The 26085-nt window shown below is 39.8% G+C and overlaps 1 protein-coding gene across 1 annotated transcript in view; it reads right to left on the reverse strand.

The window, feature by feature from the left end:
• Positions 1 to 26085, reverse strand: part of CTNNA2 (catenin alpha 2) — a 478672-nt gene that overhangs the window by 368484 nt on the left and 84103 nt on the right. Inside the window, exon 3 of the mRNA XM_054632611.2 lies at positions 10907 to 11102. Within this exon, the coding sequence (XP_054488586.1) occupies positions 10907 to 11102 (196 nt within the window). The remainder of the gene's footprint in view (positions 1 to 10906; positions 11103 to 26085) is intronic.

Raw genomic sequence — 26085 nt, forward strand, 5'->3', positions numbered from 1 at the left:
TTTTTTATTGGTTTTCTATGGCAGCAGCCAGATTTCAGTTCTAGCTGGGCTTTGCCATTTTCTCCCTGCATGACCTCCAAACATCCCTGTAGCTTTCCTGAGCTGTCCATCCCTTGTCCCTTTTCACAAAAGTCACTGACTCTCCTTTTTTGCCCAAGTTCCAGCCAAATTCTCTGTTCAGACAGCTAAGTGTTGAATAAATAAAATAAGGAGAGATTTAAAACCATAAAGTCCACCACAAACAAGTGAAAAGAAGTAGAGGTGACATTTTCTGAAGAGAAAACACATATTTCATCACATACTGTAGGAATCACATAATATGAACAGAGGTTAACAACTGACTTATCTACAACTAAAATACCAAAAAAAAAGAAAAAAGCACAGATCTCAAAGTAAATTGAAACAATTATAGCTGAAGGAAATTTGCAAACATCCGAAATCAAAATCAGTGGAGAGCCTACAATTTAATTTTTAGTAGATATGAAAATAATTCTAAATTCCATCAGCTATACAGAACAGGCTCCTTTTCCCATGTTCATATATAAACAGCAGCTGAAATATCTCATAGATCTAAAGTCTAAAAAGAATTTGTCTCTGATAAAGGGATTAAAACAGAGAGAACAAGATAGCTGGAGATCAGAATGCTATAATTTGACACTTCTCAGAGGAAATCAGTGCCTCTTATTTGATTATACCATTTTATATTCCCTCACTCTGTAAAGTATTACTGGCCTTTGTAGTATGTGAAAAATGTACTTCAGAAAAAGACGTGCTCAAAATGGTAAATGTAAAGGCAGTAAATTAAAGCCTTTTATATACTGACTAAGCATCTTTTAGGACTCAGATATTAGAAAGTATATTTCAAATTTTCATGCTGTCATTTTTAATACTTCTCTTATCCAATACTGCTTTCTGAAACCATATCCAAAATTAAAGCCTAATCTGTATGGGAGAAAGAAGCTTTTATACAACTTTTAAAGTTGGATGACTGCCATGGAAAATGCAGTCAAAAAATAAAGAACACAGAACAAAATGTACTGTAGGCAAATAGGAGGACTGAGCAGAGGGGCAAGGAAGACTCCAGGATAGAGCTTAGTGCCCCAAGGACTGCTTGCATCTTTCTCATTAAACCCCACTGGGTAATCACAGAATCATGAAATGGTTTGGGTTGTGAGAGACCTTACAGCTCATCTTTTTCCATCCCCTACCACGGACAGGGGCACCTTCCACTAGACCAGGTTGCTCCAAGCCCCATCCAGCTTGGCCTTGAACCCTTCCAGAGATGGGACAGTGTCTTGGTTTAAGACCATTTATAAAGTTGGACACTCCAAAATGAGCCACGTCCGCTGAATTCCAACCAATCCCTTGCCACCAGTAAGGAAAGATTAGATATAAGTGAAAAAACAACTGTTTACTAACAAATGGAGCAGCAACAGACAAAAAACAACACAAAATAACTGCTAGATACAAAACTGTCCAATCTCACAACCCTCAGAGACACAAAGAGAGACCCAAAATGTTGGAATGAGCCTTCCCAAGATGGCGCCCGCCTGAGGCGGCCGTGTGGCTGAGGGACAAAGGGAAGATGGCGCCACACCCATCCCCTCCAAAAGGGAGACTGCAGGCCCCAGGAACAAAGACACAAGATGGCAGCAACACTACCAGAAATACAGGAGCCCACAGAGCAGTTCTAGAGGTAAATAAAAATTTTTCAGCTCACGTGGGGCCTGCGTTGCTCCTGCTGCTGGTTCCCGCCATTTCCAGGCCTTGCCACGGCCGCTGTGGCGTGAGGGGATGAGAGGAGGCTCTGTCCACACAGGCACACGGCGGCCTCACCGCAGGACTATGGTAAATGCAGTGCAACCCCAATGAGGGGGAGAGAAATGATGAGAGGGACTCCATCTTATCAGAAGGCTAATTAATTGCTTTATTAAACTATATTATTCTACACTGTATTACACTACATTTAAACTGAATCTGTCAAGCATTCAAATGCACTCCACTGCACAGAATCTCATGAGTGTCAGCCGACAGCCCTGACACACGCACACACTTGGTCAAGGAAACAAAACGCCATCACTCTGGATAAACAATCTCCATATTGCATTCTGCTTTGGCACAACGCAGGCGCAGCAAATGAGACAAGAATTGTTTTGATCATTCTTTTCTCTGCTTCTCTCCGGTTAAGAGGTCCCACACAGGACCTTGCTGGCTTTTCTTGCTGCCCCCAGAGGTTGCAAAATTCACCTTGAAACAGTTTCTAATTGTGAAATGCATCTTTAGCAGTAGCTACAGTTGCAAACTGTAAACAAGCACCTCTGAAGAGAAGCTCCCACCTACACAAAAGCCACCATTTCTGAAAGGAAGAGCCTCTGCTCCCACAGCTTCTCTGGGCAACCTGTGCCATAGCCTCACCACCCTCACAGGGAGGATTTTCCCCTCATTTCTAATCTAAACCTATCCTTGTACAGTTTAATGCCATTCCCCCTTTTAACTAAGAAGAAATAATCCTAGTAACATGGATCCAAACTTTAGATCTTCCCATGTTAGATAAATCACAGCAGTATTTACAGTTACAGTCTAAACACAGAAATTAACACTTTTAAAAACTGAACTCCATTGCACAATTTACTCAACAGAATGAAATTTTATTGTAAAAGTTTGTTAGCAATTCTTTATTTTGTGTGTGTGTATAATCATCACAAAGTCATTCTTGAAATTTTCCAGCTAGTTTTTGAAAGACTGAAAATTCACTGTTCAGTGACTGAAGCAAAAAGCAATGACCAAACCTTAAGCTCAACTCCTTAACTCTTTCTCCCTTCAGTATGCTACTTCCCAATTTAAATATCCCTGACAAAGTCTCTGCACCACTCCTGATCTCCCACCAGTTTTCCTATCCTTCATCAGACAGCTGGTGAAACTCTCAGTTCCTTTGCTCTGCTAAAAACTTCCATCACTGACCTACACAGTCATCTGAGGTCACTCCTGTGCCAGGCTAAAAGGAATTTCCTTCCAAATACTTTTGATCTGACAGACTAAAATAACTGATTTTCCAGTTCAAAGATGACTCAAACTTTTCCTTTTCTATTTCCTTCTTCTTCTCTTTTTTTTTTTTTAATGTTGAAGAAAAAGAATTTCAGTTCAGAATTTCTGCCTAATGAATCAACAGTGATTTCATTTCCAGCACTCAGCTGGGAGTCAGAGGAAGTTCCAATAACACATAAATCAGAACAGCTTCAAAAAGAGAAGTCGAGATGCTCACCCCGTGGTGCTTTGCAGCTTCACAGAACCATTCTGAGGGGTCAGGGACTTCAGCTCCCATCTCCACATTGAATTAGCACAGAGGGGACACAAATACAAATTTCATGCATGGAGGAAATCTTGCAGAATATTGCTCATGGTTAGTTCAAAACTTAATTGAAAAGGCTGTACATTAAATGCTACTGAGGATTACTCACTATGGATTAAGCCTATCCAGCTTGGGAATTACTGCTGGAAGACAGAACAGGGCAAGATAACTGCCTGTGGTACCTATCCCAATTTGTAAGATTTTTTTTTTTCTTTTAATAATTTTCTTAATTTAAATCCTAGTGAAGCTATTCTCCAAATCTGACCTGAATCCAGAAATTTCATGCATACTAATGGGTGGTGGAGTTAAATATTTACTGCAAAACATGGCCTAGTTACAGTCCCTTGATAGTGATTTTTTTTTTAACTGTGCTGAATTTCTGTAATACTTTCTCAAATAAAACCTTTACTAACAGAAATATTTCTTCTAAAAGAACAAGCAGTAATTTTAGGATTTGATTTTAATACTCAAAAGAAATATTTCTGGAGGAAACACTACTTCCCTATCTTTCAGTTTCTGAGTATAATTTTATTTTTGACAACTGTCAGAAGTTGGCAGGTTAAAAAAAAAATTATTCTGATTTCATCCTGATATAAAGCCACAATAATATAAAATCTTCAAGAAAGACAATGTAAATAAACATAGGATAAGAAATATATTAATTTATATTACTTTTCAAACTTATATCACTGCTTTTGCAAAATCTGTTTCAAACTCTCATGTTCAGGCAATATATCAAACACCAACTACCCCTTATAACAAACACACCCGGGAGATGAAAGTCACTTTAAAATATTTAAACTAACATGAGCTTAAACAAAACACTGAAAAGTGAAATGAATATCAGAAGAACTCCAGCCAAGACTAAACAGAAAGAAACCTTTTGGAAATGGTGCAGAGAATAGAGAAGAAGTGAAGATCCTTGGACAGCCAGCTGGCTTTACCAAGAACCAATATCACCAGCAGTTCTCCCAAAAAGCCTAAATCTAATGTGCACAGAAAATCATGGAATGGTTTGGGTTGGAAGGGACCTTAAAAAATATCTAGTTCCAACCCGTCTGCCATGCCCTGTATGCATTTCATTTTTTCTCCACATTTAGTTTTCTTCTTAAAGATCAATCCTAATCAGGAACAGAGTGGAGCAGGACAAGACATTGGTGTTGTTGGGTTTGTTTCAGAGAAAGATAAAATAGCTTGGGTTAGAAGGGACTTTGAAGGTTACCTAGTCCATCCCTTGCAATGAGCAGGGACATCTTAACTAGACCAGGTTGCTCAGAGCCCCATCCAACCTGGCCTTGAATATTTCCAGTGATGCAGCAAGCACTGTTGTCACACATAATGCAACAGTTCTATTGTCATTACATTGCAAGGGTTCCATATTGCCAGAGTTTTGTACCTCCTTGATGTTTCTTGTGGGCAGCTCCTCCAGGCACTGACTCTTCCTCATCCTCACAGCAGCCAACTGACTCCAGTTCCCTCTCAGCCAACCAATCCACTCTTTTATAACACTCTTCTGATTGGCTACAGCTGTGGCCTGTTAACATCACACCTGCTCCTAATCCTTAATAATTGGCTCAGCTGCAACTCTTAATGGGGTAAGATTACTTTCTACACTACCTTTATTTACTTATGTTCTATCCCCCTACAAAGTATGACCTCTTTGGGCAGACAGTTCCAGTGTCTCACAGAATCATAGAACAGTGAGTGCTGAGAGGCTGATGTGTGTGGTCAGCCATAAATAGAAATGATATACATGTATATTATTTATCTATCATATATATCAGCTGTGTATATGTGCTTGTATAGTGGATATTTTTGCCCCCAACAAAGGAAAGGAATGATGAGGACTCCATCTTATCAGAAGGCTAATTAATTACTTTATTATACTATATTATTCTATATTACACTATGTTACATTACATCTAAACTGAATATGCCAAGCACTCAACTGCACTCCACTGCCCAGAATCTCGTGACTGTCAGTGACAGTCCTGACACACACACCTGAATTCAGTTGCTCAGTGAATCAAAACACTCACACCAGAATCCAATTACCAATTCCCTTCAGGTAAACAATCTTCCATGATGCATTCCACTTGTGAACAACACAGGAGCAGTAAATGAGGTAAGAATTGTTTTTTCTTTCTCTGAGGTTCAGAGAATGTGAAACCCAGAAATATTCTTGGGAAGAATTGTGCCTTGCTTTTCTCTGTGAAGAGAAAGGTGGTGACGTGTTTGTGTGCAAGTACTGGAAATACAGCACCAGTCTTGTTCCTGCTTCAAACTGGGGCCATGGAGCTGCAGCAGCCTCACTCCTGCTTTTGGGAAGCCCTGACCCTACTTTTCTCTACAGCAACTCTGAGAGATGCTCTACAACATCTGCTTGCTCCTCATAAGTGCTTTAAATAATTTCGGAGTAGGAATTTTGATGTCTTTCTGCAGCTCAATTCTCAGAGAGCTGAAAGATAATTAATGGATGGAAAAGAGTCTGAAAGAGCCAGAATTAGCATGGAATGGTACTTGAGGGCCCAGATTTCTCAAGAGGAGCATTGCAAACATGAATAACAATTGAAGTCACTTCCCTACATAACAAGCAATTCAAAATAGAAAAGGAATAACTTTTATTAACAAGGTAAGAGTTTTCAGGCCATGGCTCCAGTGATTTACTGAATAGAAGACTTCAAATCTTTGTGCTAAAAGCTTTCAGCCCAGGCATGAGCCACCAGCCAGACAAAAAGCAAGTTGCAGGGCAGCTCATCACAGATAATACTGGAAAAAAGAGAATATGTTTATTGTAGATACAGGTTCTTTCAAAAGTGCAGACCAAGATTCATTGTCCCACTAAGCAGGAGTGCTCACATGACCCACTTCACCTTTCAGGATGAATATAAATTCTAGTATGCCTAAAAAAAATCTGTTTCTCAGTAATTTCTTTCCACAGACACTTTTTCCACTATCAAGAACTAGCACCTGCTAACTTTTGTAAGCAAAAAAAAAAAAAAGTTTTCATATACTTCAGTGAAAAGGTTATAAATAAGCATAGAGAGAGCATATGTTTAAGTGAAAAGATCAGGGGCTTTTTTTTGTCTAAAAAACAGGTTATCTAGATTCTAGATTCTCTAGATTTCTCTAGAAACCATCTTTCATAGAATTACTTCTAGTTTTAAAATTTCACTCAAAAATTTTCAAAAGTAGATAGTTAAAAGCATTAAAGCACTAAAAATATTATTTTTAGTGTGTTCTGTCAGGAAAAAAATGCCAAGAAAGTTAAAGTCACTTTCATGTCTCAGAGATGTTGATCCAATGTCAAGATAGTCACAGAGTACACAGACCGCATTCTTTTTCACAATGTCCATAAATCTGCATGAACAAAATTTAAGTCTACCTCAATTTTACCCTATCTTCAAACACAAAAAGCATCAATATGTATTTTGTTTCCCTTGATGAATTTCCTATTATGGCGTGAAATTTTATCTACCATGCTTGAAAAGCAAAAAAAAATTAAAACACAACAACCAGCAGCTGGACTGAATTATGTTTCTAATGGAAGTTTCAGCTACATACCAGAAAAACTTCCAGGAAAATTACATTAAAATCAGGCAGTCACCAGCACATACCTACAGACAGACATTGCCAAAGCCATTTACCAGATTGAATAAATTTACATGAATATAGCCTATTTCCTTGTGCTGCTTTCTGCAGCATCCCAGGCTGTGTCCTAACACATTAAATCAAACTGGAGCCCAGTGGAACTGCAGTTCTTGATAGATTTTTGTGTCAATCATGGCTTGAATTTCTCCTCCACAGGGAATTTCCTTGTTCTCAACTGATCAATAAAAGACCATTTGCATTTAGACACTCATGCTGTGAGTACAGCATATGCTGTATTTTAATTCCTGTGGGTTCACCTTCACTTCTCTGCTCTTCTAAGGGTTTGTAGCTTCACTCTTTATGGTCATGGAATCATGGAATGGTTTGGGTTGGAAGGGACCTTACAGATCATCTGGTTCCAACACCTGTCTGCTTTTCCTTAATTTATATTCCTTAATATAAAAAGGCATGATTGATAAACTTCCCAATTTCCCAGGTCTTCTTTGTCCCCCATCTGGGAGCTCTTTTACACAACTCTGACAGTACCAGAATAAACATCCACACGGCAAAGCATTCAATATCCACCAACTGGAAAACCTCACTTAGGTGGTTCTGAAGTGTAAGTGTTCCTATCATGGAATCATTATGGGATACAGAGATACACAGGGATGAGCTTTAGGTATCCTATCTTTTGTGTTGGTAAGGATGAAAGTTTGACAAGAAAGTCTCACAGATATGTATGCCTGGCAGATTTTTGAATGTAGAGTCTGATGAAGGAATAGAGATGGAAGCAAGTTTTATTATAGAAAAAAAGAATTGCTGAGCCAGTGTCACTGGATAACCAAGGAGGCAAAGGGTGTGTGAGTTACAAGGGGTTTTTATGGCTTAGAGCAAAAGATAAACCCACCCCAAACAAGGAGATGTTTTTACCAAGCAGAAAGAGAGCACAGGCAAACAAGGCAGCAAATGGTGCAAGTAGAAAAAAGGTCTCAGAATTTTCCACTGCAAGAAAACTGAAAAACAACTTCTGGCTTAAACTGTAATGTACTGACTTATAGTGATTGGAGAATAGTGACATGAATATGGTAATGACAGTAGTTATGATGGGCTAGAGATAAAAGTTAAGGTCTAGATTGGTTCTACTGTATGAAGATGCTCAGCAAAGAAAAGTCTATAATGCATTGTGACCAAAAGCAAAGTCTATAATGCATTGTAACCTAAACTCAGGGTCTCCAGGCCTGCCTGCAGCTGGAGCTGACAGCTGTAGGCACAGCTCTGTCACCCACCACCCTGGGCTGCTGTGACACCTTGGGTACAATAAACTGCATTTTGAAGAGCTGCCCGGAGTCCCACATCTCTCATTTAGGCTCTTACACTTTTGGTTTTTGCTCTTTGTGTTTTTAGAACATGTTTCATAAATCAAACCAGTTTATCACCAAAGTTTTCTACGGCCAACAGAAATTACCCTTCCACACTACAGAAGGAACAAGAATCTTAACAACCATGGACATTCTCATTCATTGCAAAGCATTTTGTATTGATGCAGAGCATTTGTTCCACACCTATCAATGGAAAGCAGGAGTCCCTGGAGTGAATTGCTGCCTTTAGTAGGACACAACATTACCCAGCAAGGCAGGGCAGGAAATGAGGAGCACACCAAGAGGCAGCTGTAAGTGCCGCAGACATTTTTAGGTTGACGATGTAATTATCCCAGCTGGAACCCTGCCAGGAAATCAGCCAGGAAAACACAGCCTCAGTTCATTAATCCAGCTCTTTATGCCACCCAGCTAAACATATCATTTCACATCACACCAGGGCTGCTCTCATTTACACGGCTCGTGGGTGCTAATAATGGTGTGTGGTGTCTCCTGCTCTCCTCATTATGGGATCGTGTTGAACAGGCCCCAAAAAAAGCTGCTCCACTTTTCTGACAGGCTTTTTTTCCCCAGCCTGGAGTGTTGACAAGAGATGAATGTCTGTGTCATTCTGTTTAAGATCTTTTTCCTCCTCTCTGCTTCTTCATTGTTGTTTGGGTTGGTTGGTTTTTTTTTTTTAAATATAGGTTAAGAAAAGTAAAAGTCTTTTTGTCATGTAAAAAGACAGAAATTCAGTCTGGATAAAGAATGTCTAAGTTTAGCTTGATGTCTCTAACTCAGGAGAAGGCTCCTGAGGAGAAGCTGAGTCAGCATCACAAACCCAAAAGGGAAAATGTTAATAAATTCAGAGAGCACATGGGCACTCATGTCACCACTGAAGATGCTGAGCTACAACTTGACACAACACAAAATAAGTCATGTAAGCAACAGAAACTGAAGTAGTTGACAAATGAAAATTAATGCCAGAACAGCCAGACATAAGCATTAAAAATCTGAAAAACCTACCCAACCAAAACCCCACCATCACAACAAAAAACATCCAGCAGAAAAAATAACCCACAAAACCCATAAAACTCCACTAGAATACTGGAATATCATTGTACATAGAGTATACAGCAAATACTTAACTTATTCTGATGTACTGACAATTGGATGTTTGAGAAAACCCAAACCACACAGGAACATGAAAACAGAGTGGAGAGGAGGAAAAAATACCCTCAGGATAGAACAGACTGGAATATTCACTAATCAGGGCTTATATACACAAAATTTAACCCTGCCCTCTCTTATGATCACTTCAGTCCAATTTTCACAAGATAAAAAAAAAGCATAGTATGAGTTCTGGGGGAGTAACTCACTGAATATCAGTATTTTACACCCAAATCCTTTAGACTCCCTTTAAAATCTCAGTTGAAGATCTCGCAGTCTTGTTCTAAAAACCCAGGGCTGATGATACTGGCAGATGGTATCTTTAGATGTAGGAGTTACAATGGAATAAACCTGAAAGGTACTTAATTCTGCTGCAATAAAAATAATTGCAAAGTCAATACAACTGAAACATTTTGTCATAGGCATATATTGAAAACATACTTTTCTCCTACCACACAGGTAAATTTGGAAGCACCTCATACCCATTTGATCTTTTGAAAAAAAATTGTCAGACCTTGTGAGTATCCATTTATTTTATCACCAACACCCAGAAAATAATTGTCTTGATGTTGTTATTATACCTGTATTTTTAGGCTTTGAAACTATTTTTTTACATTTTTGAAATCACAAGTATTTCTATATTGCTCTTTTATCTGGTTGATAATTGTTAGATTGTTCAGAAACACATGTACCATAATCGTAGTGCTACATTTGCACCCACAGGCTTTAAACCACTGCTCAAATTCAGCCAAGTGAAAAAAATCACATCATTTTGTCACAGAGCAGAATAAAAACCAGGCTGAAAGTGGAACAGTAGGTTTTGGCACTGGGCAAAGCTCTACTCCCATCAAGCATTTTTTACTGTTAGAACCCTGAGAATTTCAGACTTTCTGTGCTGACAGACACTGACCCCCAAGAGAACACTGCATTTAACCTGAGGCTGTGGAGAAGACTTCCAAAATGGAATGACAGAATTGGGATTGTGGGTGGGGAGTTTGAATAGAAGTGTGTAATATCACATGGTGAGAAACTTAAGAGTTTAAGTTTTTAGAATATAGTAATATACATAAAGCAAGATGGAGGTTGTAGGGCAGAGGCTGGTCCTTCCTCTTTACCTTCTTCTTCACGGGTTTGGGTGGTTTTGTGTAATTGGATAAAAAGCCCACATTGCAGGCCATGGGTGGTTGGTTATTGGGTTAAAAGTAAAAATACTTAATTTCTTAATTGGCCAGTTTATCCTTAAAAGACCTTGTAGAGAGAGAGACGGGGCTCCATTTTTACCTTGTTAGTGAAATGCTGTATAACTCACACTCTGTGAGACTGTAACATACATAAGAACTAATAAAGATTTGAGTCCAAACAAGAAACACCATCTCACACATTTAATGCCAACCCTGGCAGAAAAGTGAAAAAAAAAAAAAAAAGACATTTTCCCACATACCTTGTTTTCGAACATCATCTACAGCAGCAACCAACTCCTCCTTGAGATCCTGGCTCTCTTTAGCAATTTGGTCTCCTTTTTCCAAGAAGTTCTGAGTGGCCTGCTCCACTGAGGCAGCCAAAACATGAGCCTTCTTCGAGCGCCCTTTCTTCTTGCCAGATGGTCCTTTATTGCTCGTGTTCACCAGCGTCGTTACCTTTGGGCAGGAAAAACAAGCTTTTGTCAGTTTGAACAATTCTCTATTTATAGGAACACCTAATTCAATCCTCACACTATTTTCTGTGCCCTGGAAGGGACGCAGTGGCCACATGTTTTGAATAGATAGAATTGTAAGTATAAAATCCAGCGGCACGTCCCCCAAAAGAGGGTTTTCCTTTTAACCTCTCCTCAGTCTGGGCTAAGCAAATCAAAGCCAAGCAGCAAAAAGAAAAAGATAAGAACCAGGCATGGCAGGGCTGTGGTGCCAAAGCCTCGTTTTTGTTACTTGTTTTCATTTTTTAAAAATGAAGACACCGATAAAATGGAATCTGAACACACAAGGGTCAGAAACCACTCAAAAAGCAATTGTCCCTTGAGATAATGTACTTGCAGTGACATGCAAGTGGTGACAAAAACATTCTGGCCATTTTGCAGACATGAAAGGTACAAAGAGCTCCTCCTGCAAAGATTATACAGGTTAAAACTCTTTGCCTTAGCGCTGCTTCACTATATTCCGAATATTTTGTAATAAAACCACAGCAGGCAGCAAAATGATCCTACCAGTATTTAAACAGAAGGAAACTGCTTCCATGTTTGCAGAATCTCCTGAAGGAATTCTTTATTGAGCTGTCAATAAACTGATTAAAAAGCTTAAAATCACAGCCCAGTGTGTACATCCCACAGCTGAGTGCTGGGCAAAGAGGGAATCCTGCATCACTCCAGCAGGACCAGGCTGCTGCTCTGTAAAACTGGAATAAAACTGGAATATTTATTCCAGTAAAACTGGAATATTGAATTGGGTACCATCAGGTGTTAAATGCACCAAAAAATGAGCAGGGATGCAGTTCTCCCTAACCAGGATACAAACCAGGGCACCTTTAGCGTTGTATCAGTGTTCTAAGCCACAAATTTGCTGTAAGAAAATAAATGCCTTTGTAATAAAGACATTTCACTACAAACCAAAAGATTCTAAAACAAGTATGAAAATTCACCGTCCTCTCATCCCTATTAGCAGAAGAGTGAAAAAGTCTGTGGTACAGTTTTGACCAAAAAGCCTTTTACCGTGCTCTTTGTGCTACTTTATTTTCTTTCAGCCAGTTTCTTTTTTCCAAATCACATCCTAAAACTACAGACTGTGGAAGAATAAATATATGTACCTATATCTATATATATAATCAGGGCTTGAAAATACCATATACATGGATGTATTGGGAGAAAAAAAAGTAATCCAGGGTCTCCTTTCAGGAAGGAGTCTGCTTGGCCACTGGAATGTAATATTCATCCATCATATGGGGTTTTTTCCACTCTTTATATCTAGAAATAATATTTTCTTTATTAGCTTTCCCTTGCAAATATTCCTCATGAAATTTCCTGAAGATCTTTCATAGTTGATCATTGTCATTGGCATCTAGCTATGGACACCTACAGAAATGCAAATAATTCTAACCCACCACTAAACCATAAGAAAAGTTTATCAGAACTTCCCAATGTGGAAATAGTTATAAATATATTGAAATAAAATATTTAGTACTATTTTCTTTAGGGCCTTTTTGAAATAAAAGAACTGCTTTTTGTTATGCTGCTTAATATGCAGAAATAGATAACAATCAAATTGTCTACAAGTGCTCAAAATCTTCTCTCAGTTTAGAACTTCTGTGTAGAGCAGATGAACATGTGCAAGTCCTAGAGAGGAAGAGGATCCAGCACTGGCAGAAAACCTTTGCCAATGCTCTGAGCTGCTGAGTCCAGAACTAACACAGTCCATAGGAAAATCCAAATTACCACAGAAGATGGAGTTTTCTTCTACCACTTCTCATAACCCACATGTAGAAAACAGCACTCCCAAAGTCAATCCTCTTTTTCAAAAGGAAATACTGGTGTATGCTGTTTGAGCCCACTACATAAATGTTTTGCTGCTCTATTTTTTCTTACTTATTTTGTTTCAAACATTAAAAAAAAAAAAGTTTCCATCATGTCAAAAGGTGAGACTCAAATATAATCATGGAAGTGTGCCAGCTAGAGAACACAAGATCACAAACGGTGCTAGAGGCTTTGTTTGGCTCAATGATTTGTAAACTGGAAGAAAAGGCTTTAAAATTTTAAACAAGATCTACTGGCATGAAATCTAAAAAAAAAAGGAACATCTCACTGCCCTCTGATCAACAGCATTCAGATGAAGCAAGGAGAGAAATTTCCATGTGGGGCTAGGACATTCCCTTGGAAAAGGAATTCTGGATTCCAGTCTCTGCACCAACAGGTTGGGTTCTGGGTAATAATGAGATCTCATAGGAAGAAAATCACTCATAAAAACTGGAATATTGCCATTTTACCCACCTTGTGTCAGCTTCTTTAAATTACATTAAATTATGAGTTAAGGTGCTAAAAAAGCAGTCTCTTCCAAAATTAGAATTCCTGTTCCACAAAGTCAGCTGTACTGGATCAGGGCAAAGGGGAAGAAAGGCTTCTGATACCAGTGACAGAAAAATCCATGGCATCCTATTTTTAAAAATCCAATAACCTATGAATTTATATAAATTGCATATAACAAATGAGGCAAAAATAATAACAGCATTTTATCTTAATAAAATAGCTCAGTTTTTCAGCAGGGCTTTCAAGCTAACTGGTTTATTTTAAATATCTTACCCCACCTAAAGTGATACAAAGGAAAGAATGTCTCTATCAGCTTCTGTTACTAATTAATGCAGAAGTCACCCAAAATTCTGTACAATTATCAAATATATCACTTGATAATTACCATAAGCTCATTTGGCAGCCTTGTAATGATCCTGGCTTTGTGATCACACTAGGGAACCTTGCTCTCTTATTTTATTAAAGAAGCTTCACACAGTCCTAGCACAGATCTCTGCTGGAATAACAGAACTTCACTAATTAATAGTTCAGCCCCATCCTGCATTAAGGCCTCCTTACCCAGCTCCAGCAGCACAAAAGAAAGGTGAGGATGTCTTTGCTAAAAGCAGAATATTCTATTAGCATGGATTTCCCTGTGGCAGAGGTCAGGTGCGGGCAGGGAATGGCAGAAGTGAAAGGGGACAGAGGTGGATCACACACTCATCAAATCAATCCCCTCTCAGCAGCTCCAGCTCACACAAGGACATTCCTGGCTCTCTGAACTCACCTGTCTTCCCTACAGATTTCTGAAAGGGGTGGGCCACAAGTTTCAGAGTTGTAATTCTCCCCCTCTGCCTTCCCTTTGCTCAGTATCTGCTCAAATTGCACGAGTGACCCAAGACTTTCCATAACCACATTAAAGACAAGCACATATTGACAACTCTTGAGGCAAATATTATAGACCTTTTTTTTTTCTTTTTTTTATTTTTTAATTATCTTGCTAATCCTTATGTTTTCTCTCTAGTCCCTCACACAAGACAGAATCCTTGGTATTGTGGTTTCAGCACAGATTGGGTGATGAAAGGATTGAGAGCAGCCCTTTGGAGAAAGGCTTGAGGACACTGGTGGCATATGGCACAGGGACTGGACCAGGGGAACTTTAAAGGCCTCTTTCAGCACAAATAATTTCATGATTCTGTGATTCTACAAGTTTAAGTATCAACGACAGAGGTTGTTGGGAGTTTTTCTGAGAGTGGACAGCATTTATATGTCTCCTTGTTTTTAACAGAGCAAAGCAGGCAAATCAAATACAGCTCTGAAAATTTGAAAACAATTCAAATACTTGGCTCTGGTTGTGACAGTTGCAATCAATGTAAAAGAGCTTCTCTGAAGGATGACTAATTATTTGCAAAAAAAAAAAATAAATTCACTATTCTCCCGTATGCTCCTTGTATTTTCAAGTAAGTATTATTTGTTCTTCCTAGTGGCATTTTTTGGATGTGAACAGCTACAAGTTACTCCTCTCTTCTCATGCACTCATAGGTCACCAAGGTGCTGGAAACACTCAATGTCCTGAGCAAAGACAGCCCTGACATTTCAGTGGAAGGGCCTTTTTTCTTCTGGGTATCAGCTGCCCTTCCACTCCACTGCACCCTCTCATTGCCTCACTGGCTGTACAACAGTCACCCCCCGAGCACTCCAAATCCTGCTGCTTCCAAAAGAAGTTTGTTGCATCAAAGGAAAAAAAAAATAAACCAATACAACTGTCTGGAAACACAAAACATCTTTTTTTGAACTGTCTCACGGATGGGTTTGTTGGTTTTTTGTTTGGTTTCCTTTGGCAGAAGAGACCTTTCAAAACACCTGGAGAGAGAAGCAGATTGTGTTGGGGAAGATCTAATTTGATTCCCTGCTCCAAATGAGGTGGAGAACAGACCTGAGCACTGTGTTTGTGACCTTCCCTTGGACCATCCAGCAGCACAGCAAACACAGGGAGGGGATTTTGCCATACAAATTCCTGGCTCTGCACACCAAAGACTCAAGTTATGCTGTGGCTCTCAGCAGCAGCTCATTAGCTGATCCCACTCCAACTGCAAGGTGTTATTGAGCAAAGCACAGGAGAAAATGCTTTCAACAACTACTTCTCATTCACATACAAAACAGAAAAGCAACTACATTGGATTTTTTCCACATTTCTGCAGAGAAGAAGATAACTTGCTGGGGTTTTTTTCCCATATTTGTGCTTATTTTCTAGTGCCACACAAAAAGAAGAGTATTTTTCCCCTATTACACCAATATGTGTGAACACAGATGTTCTGCTGAGCACGATTCAGTCTGTAACAAAGCTCCATTTTTTGATAATAACTGTTCTTCAATTTTCCCTATCAACTTGAGTAATTTGCCACTGTCCTTACCCCATAAATCATAACAGCTTACATAATTAACTCTTGTAATTATCCCCGCACGATTAGCACCAGCTGTCTACCTAATTCATAGAACTGAAATTCTCTTTCTATTCTATGTGGTATTTGGATTCTCATTGATGAACAGAACTTTGCCCATCCACGTTGAATTCCAGTGGTTTAACCCAGCTTTTTGTACTCCTTCCAGCTCCCCTCAGTGTTTGCAAACACCTGGGGGTGAGAGGCATTCAGAAATGAGCAGGCTCCTCTCCCTAATGCAGAAATTATTGGCTGGGGTGCTACAAAATGCCAGTGCCCCACCTCCCTTTTGGCTGGGAAGCACCCAGATAACTGAGGCAACACTGATTAGAGCCAGGATATTTTATATTTTAATCCTCAGTGTAGCTTGAGGACAGCAAGCAGCCCTGATTCACATTTCTGCTGCCAAACACTGACTCCTGAACAAATCTGCATATTTATATTCTGCCCACATGATGCACCTTTAGGATGCAATTTGGAGATAGCAACACCACTGCTGCTAATTTTTAGTTTTCTTATCAGTGCTCCCACCACGGGAAGAGGTTTACATCCTGGCCAATGTGATTGAATATTATATAAGGCACTTTTAAAGTTCTTCAGCAAGTATTAATTCTCAGTGGAATTTCTGACTCCTTGTTATGCTATCAAAATGAATAAAAAATAAATAAACCACCCCACACTTACTTTCCTCCTACAAATCTTCACAAAAACCTATCAAAAATGTCTACAACAGACATACAAGCCTGAAATATGTTTTCACAAAACATATTGTTAAGAAAAAGAAGACTACAAAAACACAATTAAATGAAGAATCATGGTTATGTTCCTCCTACAAATCTTCATGAAAAATGAAGGCACCAAAACCTGCAGCATGTTTTCACTGACTCTCCCATAACTGAAACAAGAATCAATTTAAATTAAGCTAATAAAATGTCTCCCATAATACAATTTGTCTCTAATTTGTAACAAATTAGATGCAAAGGTTATTAAATTCTCCTTTTGTGACAAATTTCTCCTGTTAATTGGCACTAAAGGACTGTGATGCTATTTAGAAGCCAAATATGAATTCCAGGAATCACCTGGTAGACAGGAAAAAGAAATTATGCTAATATTCCACTCCTGAAAGACAGAAGATTTCTATTCTTCAAGTTTCCCAAGGATTCACTTGCTCCTTACCTTGAACCTTGAGGTTCCTCACACCATTCTATTGTCAGCTGGTGACTCCAGGAGTTGACCATCTCTTGGAACTGGCAGCACAAGCAGCAGCATCCATTACTGTCCCCTCTCTGTGCTGGCAGGATTGCAAAACCTCACTTTTAAAAACTAAACAACCCCATTCCTGAGCACGTGCTTCCAGTGTCTTGTTAGGATTTTGGCAATTACAGCTTTTGCCAAGAGAGAAAAGCTGAAGCAGGTGTTTAATTGGAGCAACTACACATACTATAGCAAAACCATCGGCTTAATCTGACTTCTAAAAAAATTTGTTCAATGCCTTCAAATGCAAGAAAATAATGAAAGTCAAGTTTTAAGATGTTCCTCTCGATGTGTAAATCATTGTGGGTTTTCTAATTGCACAAAAGGGCTTGATCCCAGTACAAGTCCAGCAGCCAAAGACAGCACAGAATCCACAGATTCCCATCATTTCATTTTTTTATGTAACACCAAAGCACATTAGGCTGTACCATTTCAAAAATTCATATCTATGCCTTGTGTTAAACATGCATTTTCTCTCATCTCTTTCTTCATTATGCATGAGTAATTCATGATCCCACTAAGATGAAAAGAGAAAAAAGAATTCCTCCCCCCACAATGGCCTAATTTTGGCAGGATGACCACCTGAGGGGCCAGACCATGAACTGGGGGACACAGCATTGTCTTGGGGGTAAGAAATGTGAGTCTGAAGTTCCTCAGGCTCAGAGAGAAGTGAACCAGGTCTTCTTCCTTCAGGGGTGACCACCTCAACACCTGGGCTATTTCATAAGAAGGTGGGCTGCAACACCAGCGTGCTTGGGCTCGAGGAATGAAGCCCATGAAGAAGAATGAGCCATTTTTTAACCCTGAAGGAAGATTTCAAGCTAAGTCCAAGCAAACTTGTGCTCCATTAATCACCATGTGATGGAAGCTCCCCTCTGCAGGCTCAGAGTTCAGCATGTCAATTCTGGAAAGGGATGGGATTTCAAAAAGCTCCCTTTCACATCTCTCCCACAACATCTTCCAAATCTCACTCCTAAGCTTCTCTCTTCTCTTCTGCATGTGTTGAAAAGGAGAACTAATCATGTAACTTCTGTTTATGGATTACACTCCCAGAGCTGGGTGCCTAAATGGACTTGGCACCTCCAAACCTTCAAGTCTTCCAAAGCTCTAAATCAAGGATCCTTCTGGGTTTTATATAGCAGAGATTGAATTTTAATTGGAGCAACATTTGGCAAATCCTTCCTGCTTGTGATCCTGTCACTATCTTCCTTCTGTTTCTCATTGTCCATGTGAGACAACATCACGTATCCATGTGGGAACTTAAAATGCTGAAACCACCAAAGGCAAAGTTATTTGGCTCCAAATGATCATCTCTGTGCAACTCAGCAGTGGTTTAACAGACCACAATGCACAAAACATTCCTTGAAAGAGTAAAACATGAAGTTTATCTTACCCCAGCTAAAAAAGTTCAGAAAGCTGGAATCTACCTGATAATCAGTAAATATACATTAAATAGAGTGACATCAAAGCAGCCAAAAATGTCAACTTCCAGTGCTGTGTTAAATGATCTTGGCAACCACTGAGCAGTAATTGAGGATGAAGTAATTTTTTGCATTCAGTAACTTTAGTTAATTTCTCATAGTTAATAAGTTATTACTACTGCAAGCCCCTGCTGACATCTGTTATTTTCCTTGTTAATTAAAACAGTAAATGTCACTGATGCCATCCATAAGTACGTGTTTTTCTGCAGTTTTACCAACTTTTAATTTTGGGAAAAATTTTGTTGCACTACTTTTGGATGTAGAATAAAAGCCATCATCATCTCCAGTTTGCTGTCAGGATAGGAAGCCCCCCCAAGAAAGCTGCCCACAATCTATGTGAATGATAAATAAAAAGTACAAAACAAAGTATAAAGCAACACCTCATAACTCTAATAACTCCAATTCCTTCCAAAACTGAATACAGCACTGGTAGTCAAGCTTACAAACACATCACATTGAATATGTAGCCAATAGTTCTGTATTAAGTCTCAAAGAGTATCAAAAATAAAAGATTGCTGTTATTATGTATTATGTGTGAGAAAATCAACAAGCAAGTTTTCATGCCCATACTCAGTTCTCAGCATTAATCATCAGAAACAAACCACCTTGGCCTAAATATTACTAAGTGGATCCTCAAAATCTCAAAAAAAAAAAAAAAAAAACAACAAAAAAAACCCACCAAAACCCAAGACAAGGAAAACACACACATCTGTAGTTGAATTAGAACCAAATGCAAGTGCATTTATACTCATCTCAAAAAAAGCTAAAAACCTCCGTGGCATCCCACTGCCTCCCATTCCACCAGCAGCCTTTATTTCTCCTGGTTCTTTAGCAGAACAGAGAATAAATCCAGAGGGTCTGAGACTGATCCAAGGAAGATATTGCATTTAACCACATGAGGGCACACCACACTAGAGTAATATAAAAAGTCCTGTGAAAGCCCTGGATTCATTGTACTTGTGTTGTTTTATTGGATCTATAGGAGAGCACGAGCCTTGGCACTGTAAACAGCGCACCTCTGACAAAGGGAAATTCTTAGCTGATATTTAATGCAGTATTTTCTTGCCACTTGTTGGTTTAAAAATCTGCTAGCAATGTTAAAAGCAGCAGTATTTAAGATGTAGTTATCAAAGGAACTCAACCACAGAGCAGGCAGCAAGTTGTACTGGCTAGGGGGAAAAAATGAAGGAAAAAGTGAGATAGCAATTGCTTTAGTGAGGTTCTACAGCTTTTCATAACCAATTCTGGGGTTGTGGACTCTCCATCCCTTGAAGTGTCCAGGGCCAGGCTGGAGGGAGCTTCAAGCAACCTGGGATAGTGGAAGGTGTCCCTGCCCCTGGCAGGGGGTGGAACTGGATGATTTCAATATCCCTTCCAACTCAAACCATTCTAGAATTACACTGAGGGACTAAAACACCTGAACGTTTTATTTCCTACCTTACTAGATACCACATCTGGAATAGAAACTTCAATATTATCTTTCTTTAGGTTTTTTCTCCAATGACTCAGACATTGTACGAGAAGAAATAACACAAAAGGATTGAAATAATCCTCAACTGGATACCAAAATAAGATAGCAGACAACTACAAAGGCAGGTAGAACAATATTTAAGCTTCTCACAGGCAGCTGATCTCCCCAGGCTGGAGAGAGGAGTTGCTCCACCAGGAGTTGCTTCCTCAGGGTAATGTTGTTGTTTGTGAACTGCCCTAAACAGCACTGAAAACAATCTCATTCATCACTAAATACCAAAGGCAAACGATTCCCAGGAGTTTCTGTTTCAGTTGATGTAAAGTACTGTAAGTGAAGGAAGTAAAGTATTTCAGACATATGTGCTGAGTTAGTGCTCTGGTTTCTCTGTAACAACTAATATATCTTTTTTTAATGAAAACCTTGCCCATAAAGAACTGCAGAAAACAGAAGCAAGCAATCTTCCACTCTATATATATATATAGATTAAATCAAAACTCCCCCCAAAACTGATACTACTTAACTTTCTGGGGGGTCTATTCTGAATATTAAGAAAAATAATGAAATTAACTTCTTTTTCATGCCATTCCATTGCACTCAGGCTTATGTTATGAACAGCACAGAGTGTCCTGGTGAGACTGCAAATCCAGAGCACCTATGAATTCCCACACAGGAAAGCAGAAGAGAGTATTCCCTGAAGGGTGCTTTATTTAGGTTGTTTATTTTGCACATTTCACACACTGCAGAAAATCTCCATCGCCAACATAAAATTCTCAAATTAGCACAGAATCACAGAATATCTTGAGCTGGAAGGGACCCACAAGGATCATCCAGTCCAGCTCCTGGCCCTGCACAGACACCCCAACAATCCCACCCTGTGTCTGGAGCAGTGTCCAAACTCTCCTGGAGCTCTGGCAGCCTCGGGGCTGTGCCCATTCCCTGGGGAGCCTGGGCAGGGCCAGCACCCTCTGGGGGAGGAACCTTTCCCTGAAACCCAACCCAAGCCTTCCCTGGGACAGGTCCAGCCACTCCCTTGGGCCCTGTCACCATCACAGGGAGCAGAGATTGGAGCTGCAGACCCTGACTCTTCTCCAGCTGCACAAGCCCAGCAACCTCAGCCACTCCTCGTACGCCCCCCTAGAGCCTTCACCATCTTCATAGCTGTCACACTCATCATCAGAGCTCCACTGAGGCTGGAAGGGACCTCTGGAATACCTAGCCCAGCTCCTCAACTAAGCAGGGTCACCTTCAAAGTAGGATAAGGATTTGATCCAGCACTGCAATGTCTGGTTTATTCATGAGTGTCACCGTCATATTTTCTAAAAAAATCCTCTTGCCCAGGATTGTTCTCTTGGGAAGCTGAGAAGCCTCAAAGAAAAGGAAAACAATTCTTATCTCATTTGCTTCTGGAATGTGTTTGGAGATTGTTTATCCAACAGGTGGTTGTTTCATTGGTTTTATCTGAATTGTTTTGACTTAATGACCAATCAGGGCAAAGCTATGTCGGACTCTGGAGATAGTCACGAGTTTTTCTTTAGTATCTTTTTAGCCTTCTGTAAGTGTCCTTTCTGTATTCTTTAGTATAGTTTAGTACAGTATTTTTTAATATAATATAGCATCTTAAAATAATAAATTAGCCTTCTGAGAACATGGAGTCAGATTCATCATTCCTTCGTCTGGGAACCCCACAAACACAAGACATGAGCTCCAAAAAGGACTCAGTACTGCAGATGTACTGAGAGGGGATCTCTTGCTTCCCTCCACTCTCTATTATGTTAATCCCACCAGAACAGCTCCACATTGATGTGGCTCTCCAGTGCCATGCTCTGAATTTTCCAGCAGGACTCTGACATTCTCCCTTGCAGGGCAGTGCTCAGTCAGCCTCCACCCAGCCCACACCACAGCACCCGGTGACTCCATCCCCCTGCTGGACTCTGCACTGGCTTTTGCTGAGCTTCCCTTGGTTCTGCCAGCCCATTTCCCCACCTGCTGAGATACTCCTCATGCCAGCCCTGCTTCCTGAGTGTATTGACCTTCCTCCCAAATTGGTGCTGTCTGGAAATTTCTTGAGGGTGCATTTCACCCCTGCCCAGACCAATGACAAGACATTAAACAAGGTCAACTTTGTCCAGGCTCTGCAGAACTCCCTTGCAATTGGTGGCCACCCCTACCATTGAAGCCCAGCCAATTTTTGACCTCCTCTGTAGTCCCCATATCCCCTGAACATTCTAAAGAGACTTGGAAGACAGAGCCTGTATTTCATCTACAGTTAGAAAGCACAGCCTATATTTCATCTATGTTTCTCTCTATTGTGTATCTTTTCACAGCAATACAGGAAAAAAAAACTATCCTTAAAAGAACACCACCAGAAAAAGAACAGAATTGTATTGTTATAAACAACTTGTTTGAAAGATTTGATGGAGTCTGTAGAAAGGTTTCTTAGGATCGTTTTGGTTTGTTTTGCTTTTTTTTTTTTTTAATAGCAACAGACTGAGCTTTTAAGTCATTACTATATAGCTAAAATGAGACTCAAAGCTATCTTTTGATGGTGATGCACAGGCTGTATCTGCCATTGGAGATCAACCACCTCATCCACTTAGGCTGGGGGGGTCTCACATCCCCTTCCAGTACAGCATATTTCATGAATTACAAGGGTATGGTGCTAAGCTGGCACACAAAAACAGAATCACAGAATCATGGAATGGTTTGGGGTGGAAGGGACTTTAAGACCATCTGGTTCCAAGTCCCCTCTCAGGGACAAGGACACCTTCCACTATCCCAGGTTGCTCCAAGCCCTGTCCAGCCTGGCCTGGGACACTTCCAGGGATCCAGGGACAGCCACGGTTTCTCTGGGAAACCTGTGCCAGGATCTCATAGGGAAGAATTTCCTCCCAATATCTAACCTAAATTTTACCTTTTTCAGTCTAACCCATTACTTCTTGTCCTACCACTACAGTTCCTGATGAAGAATCCCACTCTGGCTTCCCTGTATCCCCTTGGATACTGGAAGGTGCTTTGAGGTCTCCACACCATCTTTTCCTCTCCAGTCCCAACTCTCTCACCCTGTCCTCATAGGGGAGGTCCTCTGGTCCCCTTCTCAACTTGGTGGCCTCCTCTGGATTTGTTCCATCAGTTCCATGTCCTTCCTATACTGTGGGCACCCAGAATGTACCCAGCACTGCAAGTGGGGTCTCTCAAGAGCAGAGCAAAGGGCGACAATCGCCTCCCTCGAGCTGCTGGCCACACTCCTTTGGATGCACATTTGTTTTGGAATTTCATCACTGGGGACCTGCCAAGGCAGAACAGATGCTAATTCAAACAGCCTGTTGTTCAGAGACAGAATTCCAGACATGGCAAAAGAGAACATTTCCAGAAACCTCCTTTGGTCAAACCTGAAGTAAGCACTGGCTTTCTCCCAGGCTTCTCCAGGAACTGATCCATCTCTGTCCTCCTCCTGCTGTTCTAGATATTTTGTCAGAAGAACAGAGAGCAGCAACATCATCCCACACAGAACCAACAGCCACTTCTGTCCCACACACTCCACAGACAGATCTGGTTGAGGAGACATCAACTTTTCTTTTTTTTCCCCCCTTTGTTTGTTTCAACAGAACCATGAGTAATACACATAATTATGCCACTGCATATGGCACCTAAACCTTCCTGATCACCCCAGCACCAGGCATTTGTCTGCCCACCTGATCCTGGATTTGGGATTGTGTTTTTTCTCCCCCATGGCAAAGTTCAGGCCGTTTTTCCCCTCCTGCTGCAAATTAAATACTCCTTCCTAACCCACTGTCCCTTGCCATTGCCACCATCAGCACTGATTTTCTGAATAGCAGCACAATGCCAGGAACTCTGGATTAAACTTAACCCTGCAGGGAGGGAAACAACAAAATCACAAAATTTGAAGGGCTATAACCTCAACTGGCAGTGACAGCCAAGAAAAGTCTTAGAAATGTAAAAGAAAAGAATCTGATATATATTCCCAGCACTAAGTGGCAATTGGCAGAACAGAACAGCAGGTGCCAAGGAGAAGTTGGTGTGTCTGAAACACAAAGTGACATTAAATTGGTTTTCAGTTTTTCTGACTAAAGCAAAGAGACACCAAATAAGCTTTTTACTAAAACCCAAATGCATTAATTAACACTAAATATATGGACTTCAGGCTGTATTTGTAAGAATAAGCTATTTAACAGAGATGTCATCCTTAACAGCATATAATTCCATACTACCTTTTAAAAACAATTATCTCAGTAGGCTATTACTGCTAAAATTTAAAAAGGAAAAGAACAGATCTTTTCAGTCAGCTTCCTAACAAGCATGTCTAAAGTGTTTTCTTTAATTATTAAAAGGAAAGCCTTTAAAAAATGCCAAAATTCTCCAGCACAACTGTAAAGAGTACACAAAGCCCTGTAACACAAATCTCCTTTCCCACAAAATACTGCTCAGGCAAAGAGTGGCTGTTCTTCACAAATGCTACTTAGAAATGTTGAAAACCACCCAACTTTAAGTCTTTGGGGATGCAGTTTAATTTCTCTGCCTTCAGAGCAATGCATCAAGTCAGTAGAAATCTGTACATCTCTAAGTAGCAAAAAAACCCTACAAGGATTGACTCACAAAAAGTCCAAAAATTTGCAAATAAATCCAGCTGAACGTACAGTATGAGAAGTTTCAGGCAGTTACCACAGGGAATGTAACAGCTGGTAAAAATACCATCCATACTATAACCTAGGAGACTCCAGAGACTGGGAATAGTAAAATTCAGATTAGTATCTACGAGTGGTTTGTTAAGTACCACAGTAAAAGCAGAAAAAAAAAGGATTAAAAGAACAAGCCTTTAGTCAAACTAAACATAAAAATTCTTCCAGTCTGCCACTTGAAAGCTTGCACATTAGGCTAAGTACTGCTCCTACTGCTGCTTCAAGGAGTGTGTTTATACTTGGGTTGGGTATTGTTTGTGTTCTTTTATCTTAGATATAATGAACCTCTTGTTATTAACCGTGTCAATTGATTAAAGTTTCATTTAAATATGAATGCATCTCCTGCACTGTTCCTAGATAAATTCTCTTTTTTGCTGTTTGCTGTAAATTACATGAATATAAGTATCAAGGAAGGAAGAAAATACTTGATTTTCCTTCTTCCTTTTTTTTTTTCCTTTTTGGTTTTTTGGGTGGTTTTTTTTGTTTTAGTTTTTGTTTTGTTTTGTAATAAAGAACACAGTTCTGAGTCCTTACAGAAAATACTGCCTTATAATTTTAAAGGGCATTACATTTCTATAGAGTAAAAGATTAGGTATGTTCTGGAGTGAGTTAACAGAAGGCAGTTTGGTGTTAAATCACTTTAGAAGATAATTCTACATCACTGAACAAAACCTTCACTAAGATTTATATATCAAATTCTATAATTTGTTATTTATGGGGTCTATCCACCAGGATAACAGAATGATGAGTAATTGAAACCAGTACTTTCTTTAATGCAAATGTACGAAGTTTTGGAGGTACCACCAGGATAAGAGAGATACAAAATAAAGTTATTTATTTGATTATTACAAAACTATACTGGAAAGATTCCCTGCCAGAGCTGCCACTGCATCTCCTCTCCCACCAGAACAGCTTTTTTTTCTGATCTGCAGCCACAACAAGGATCTTTTTTTAGGCAGCAGCACTGGCCCATCAGGAGCAGCAGTCGATGGTTTGCAGCTGCTGGTCCTGCTCCACCAGCAGCCACAGCTGCACCCCATTTCCACTTGGCTCAAATAAATTCTCTTATGCACCCACTGATGGAGTTAAACCTGTGCAAAGCTCACCATGGCAAATAATTGTGAATCTAAAACCAAGACCAAGCTGCTGAAAGGATTTCATACACATGACACTACAGTGTTAGCAGAACTAAGAACCCTTATGCAAAGGTTGCTTGTACCACATCAGTGTTTAGATGCTGTTTAGGATTTAGCTATCAAAAATTATGATCTTGCACTTTTTCCACTCA

Source organism: Agelaius phoeniceus, chromosome 4, assembly GCF_051311805.1.
Source record: "Agelaius phoeniceus isolate bAgePho1 chromosome 4, bAgePho1.hap1, whole genome shotgun sequence".
Classification (NCBI taxonomy): Eukaryota; Metazoa; Chordata; class Aves; order Passeriformes; family Icteridae; genus Agelaius; species Agelaius phoeniceus.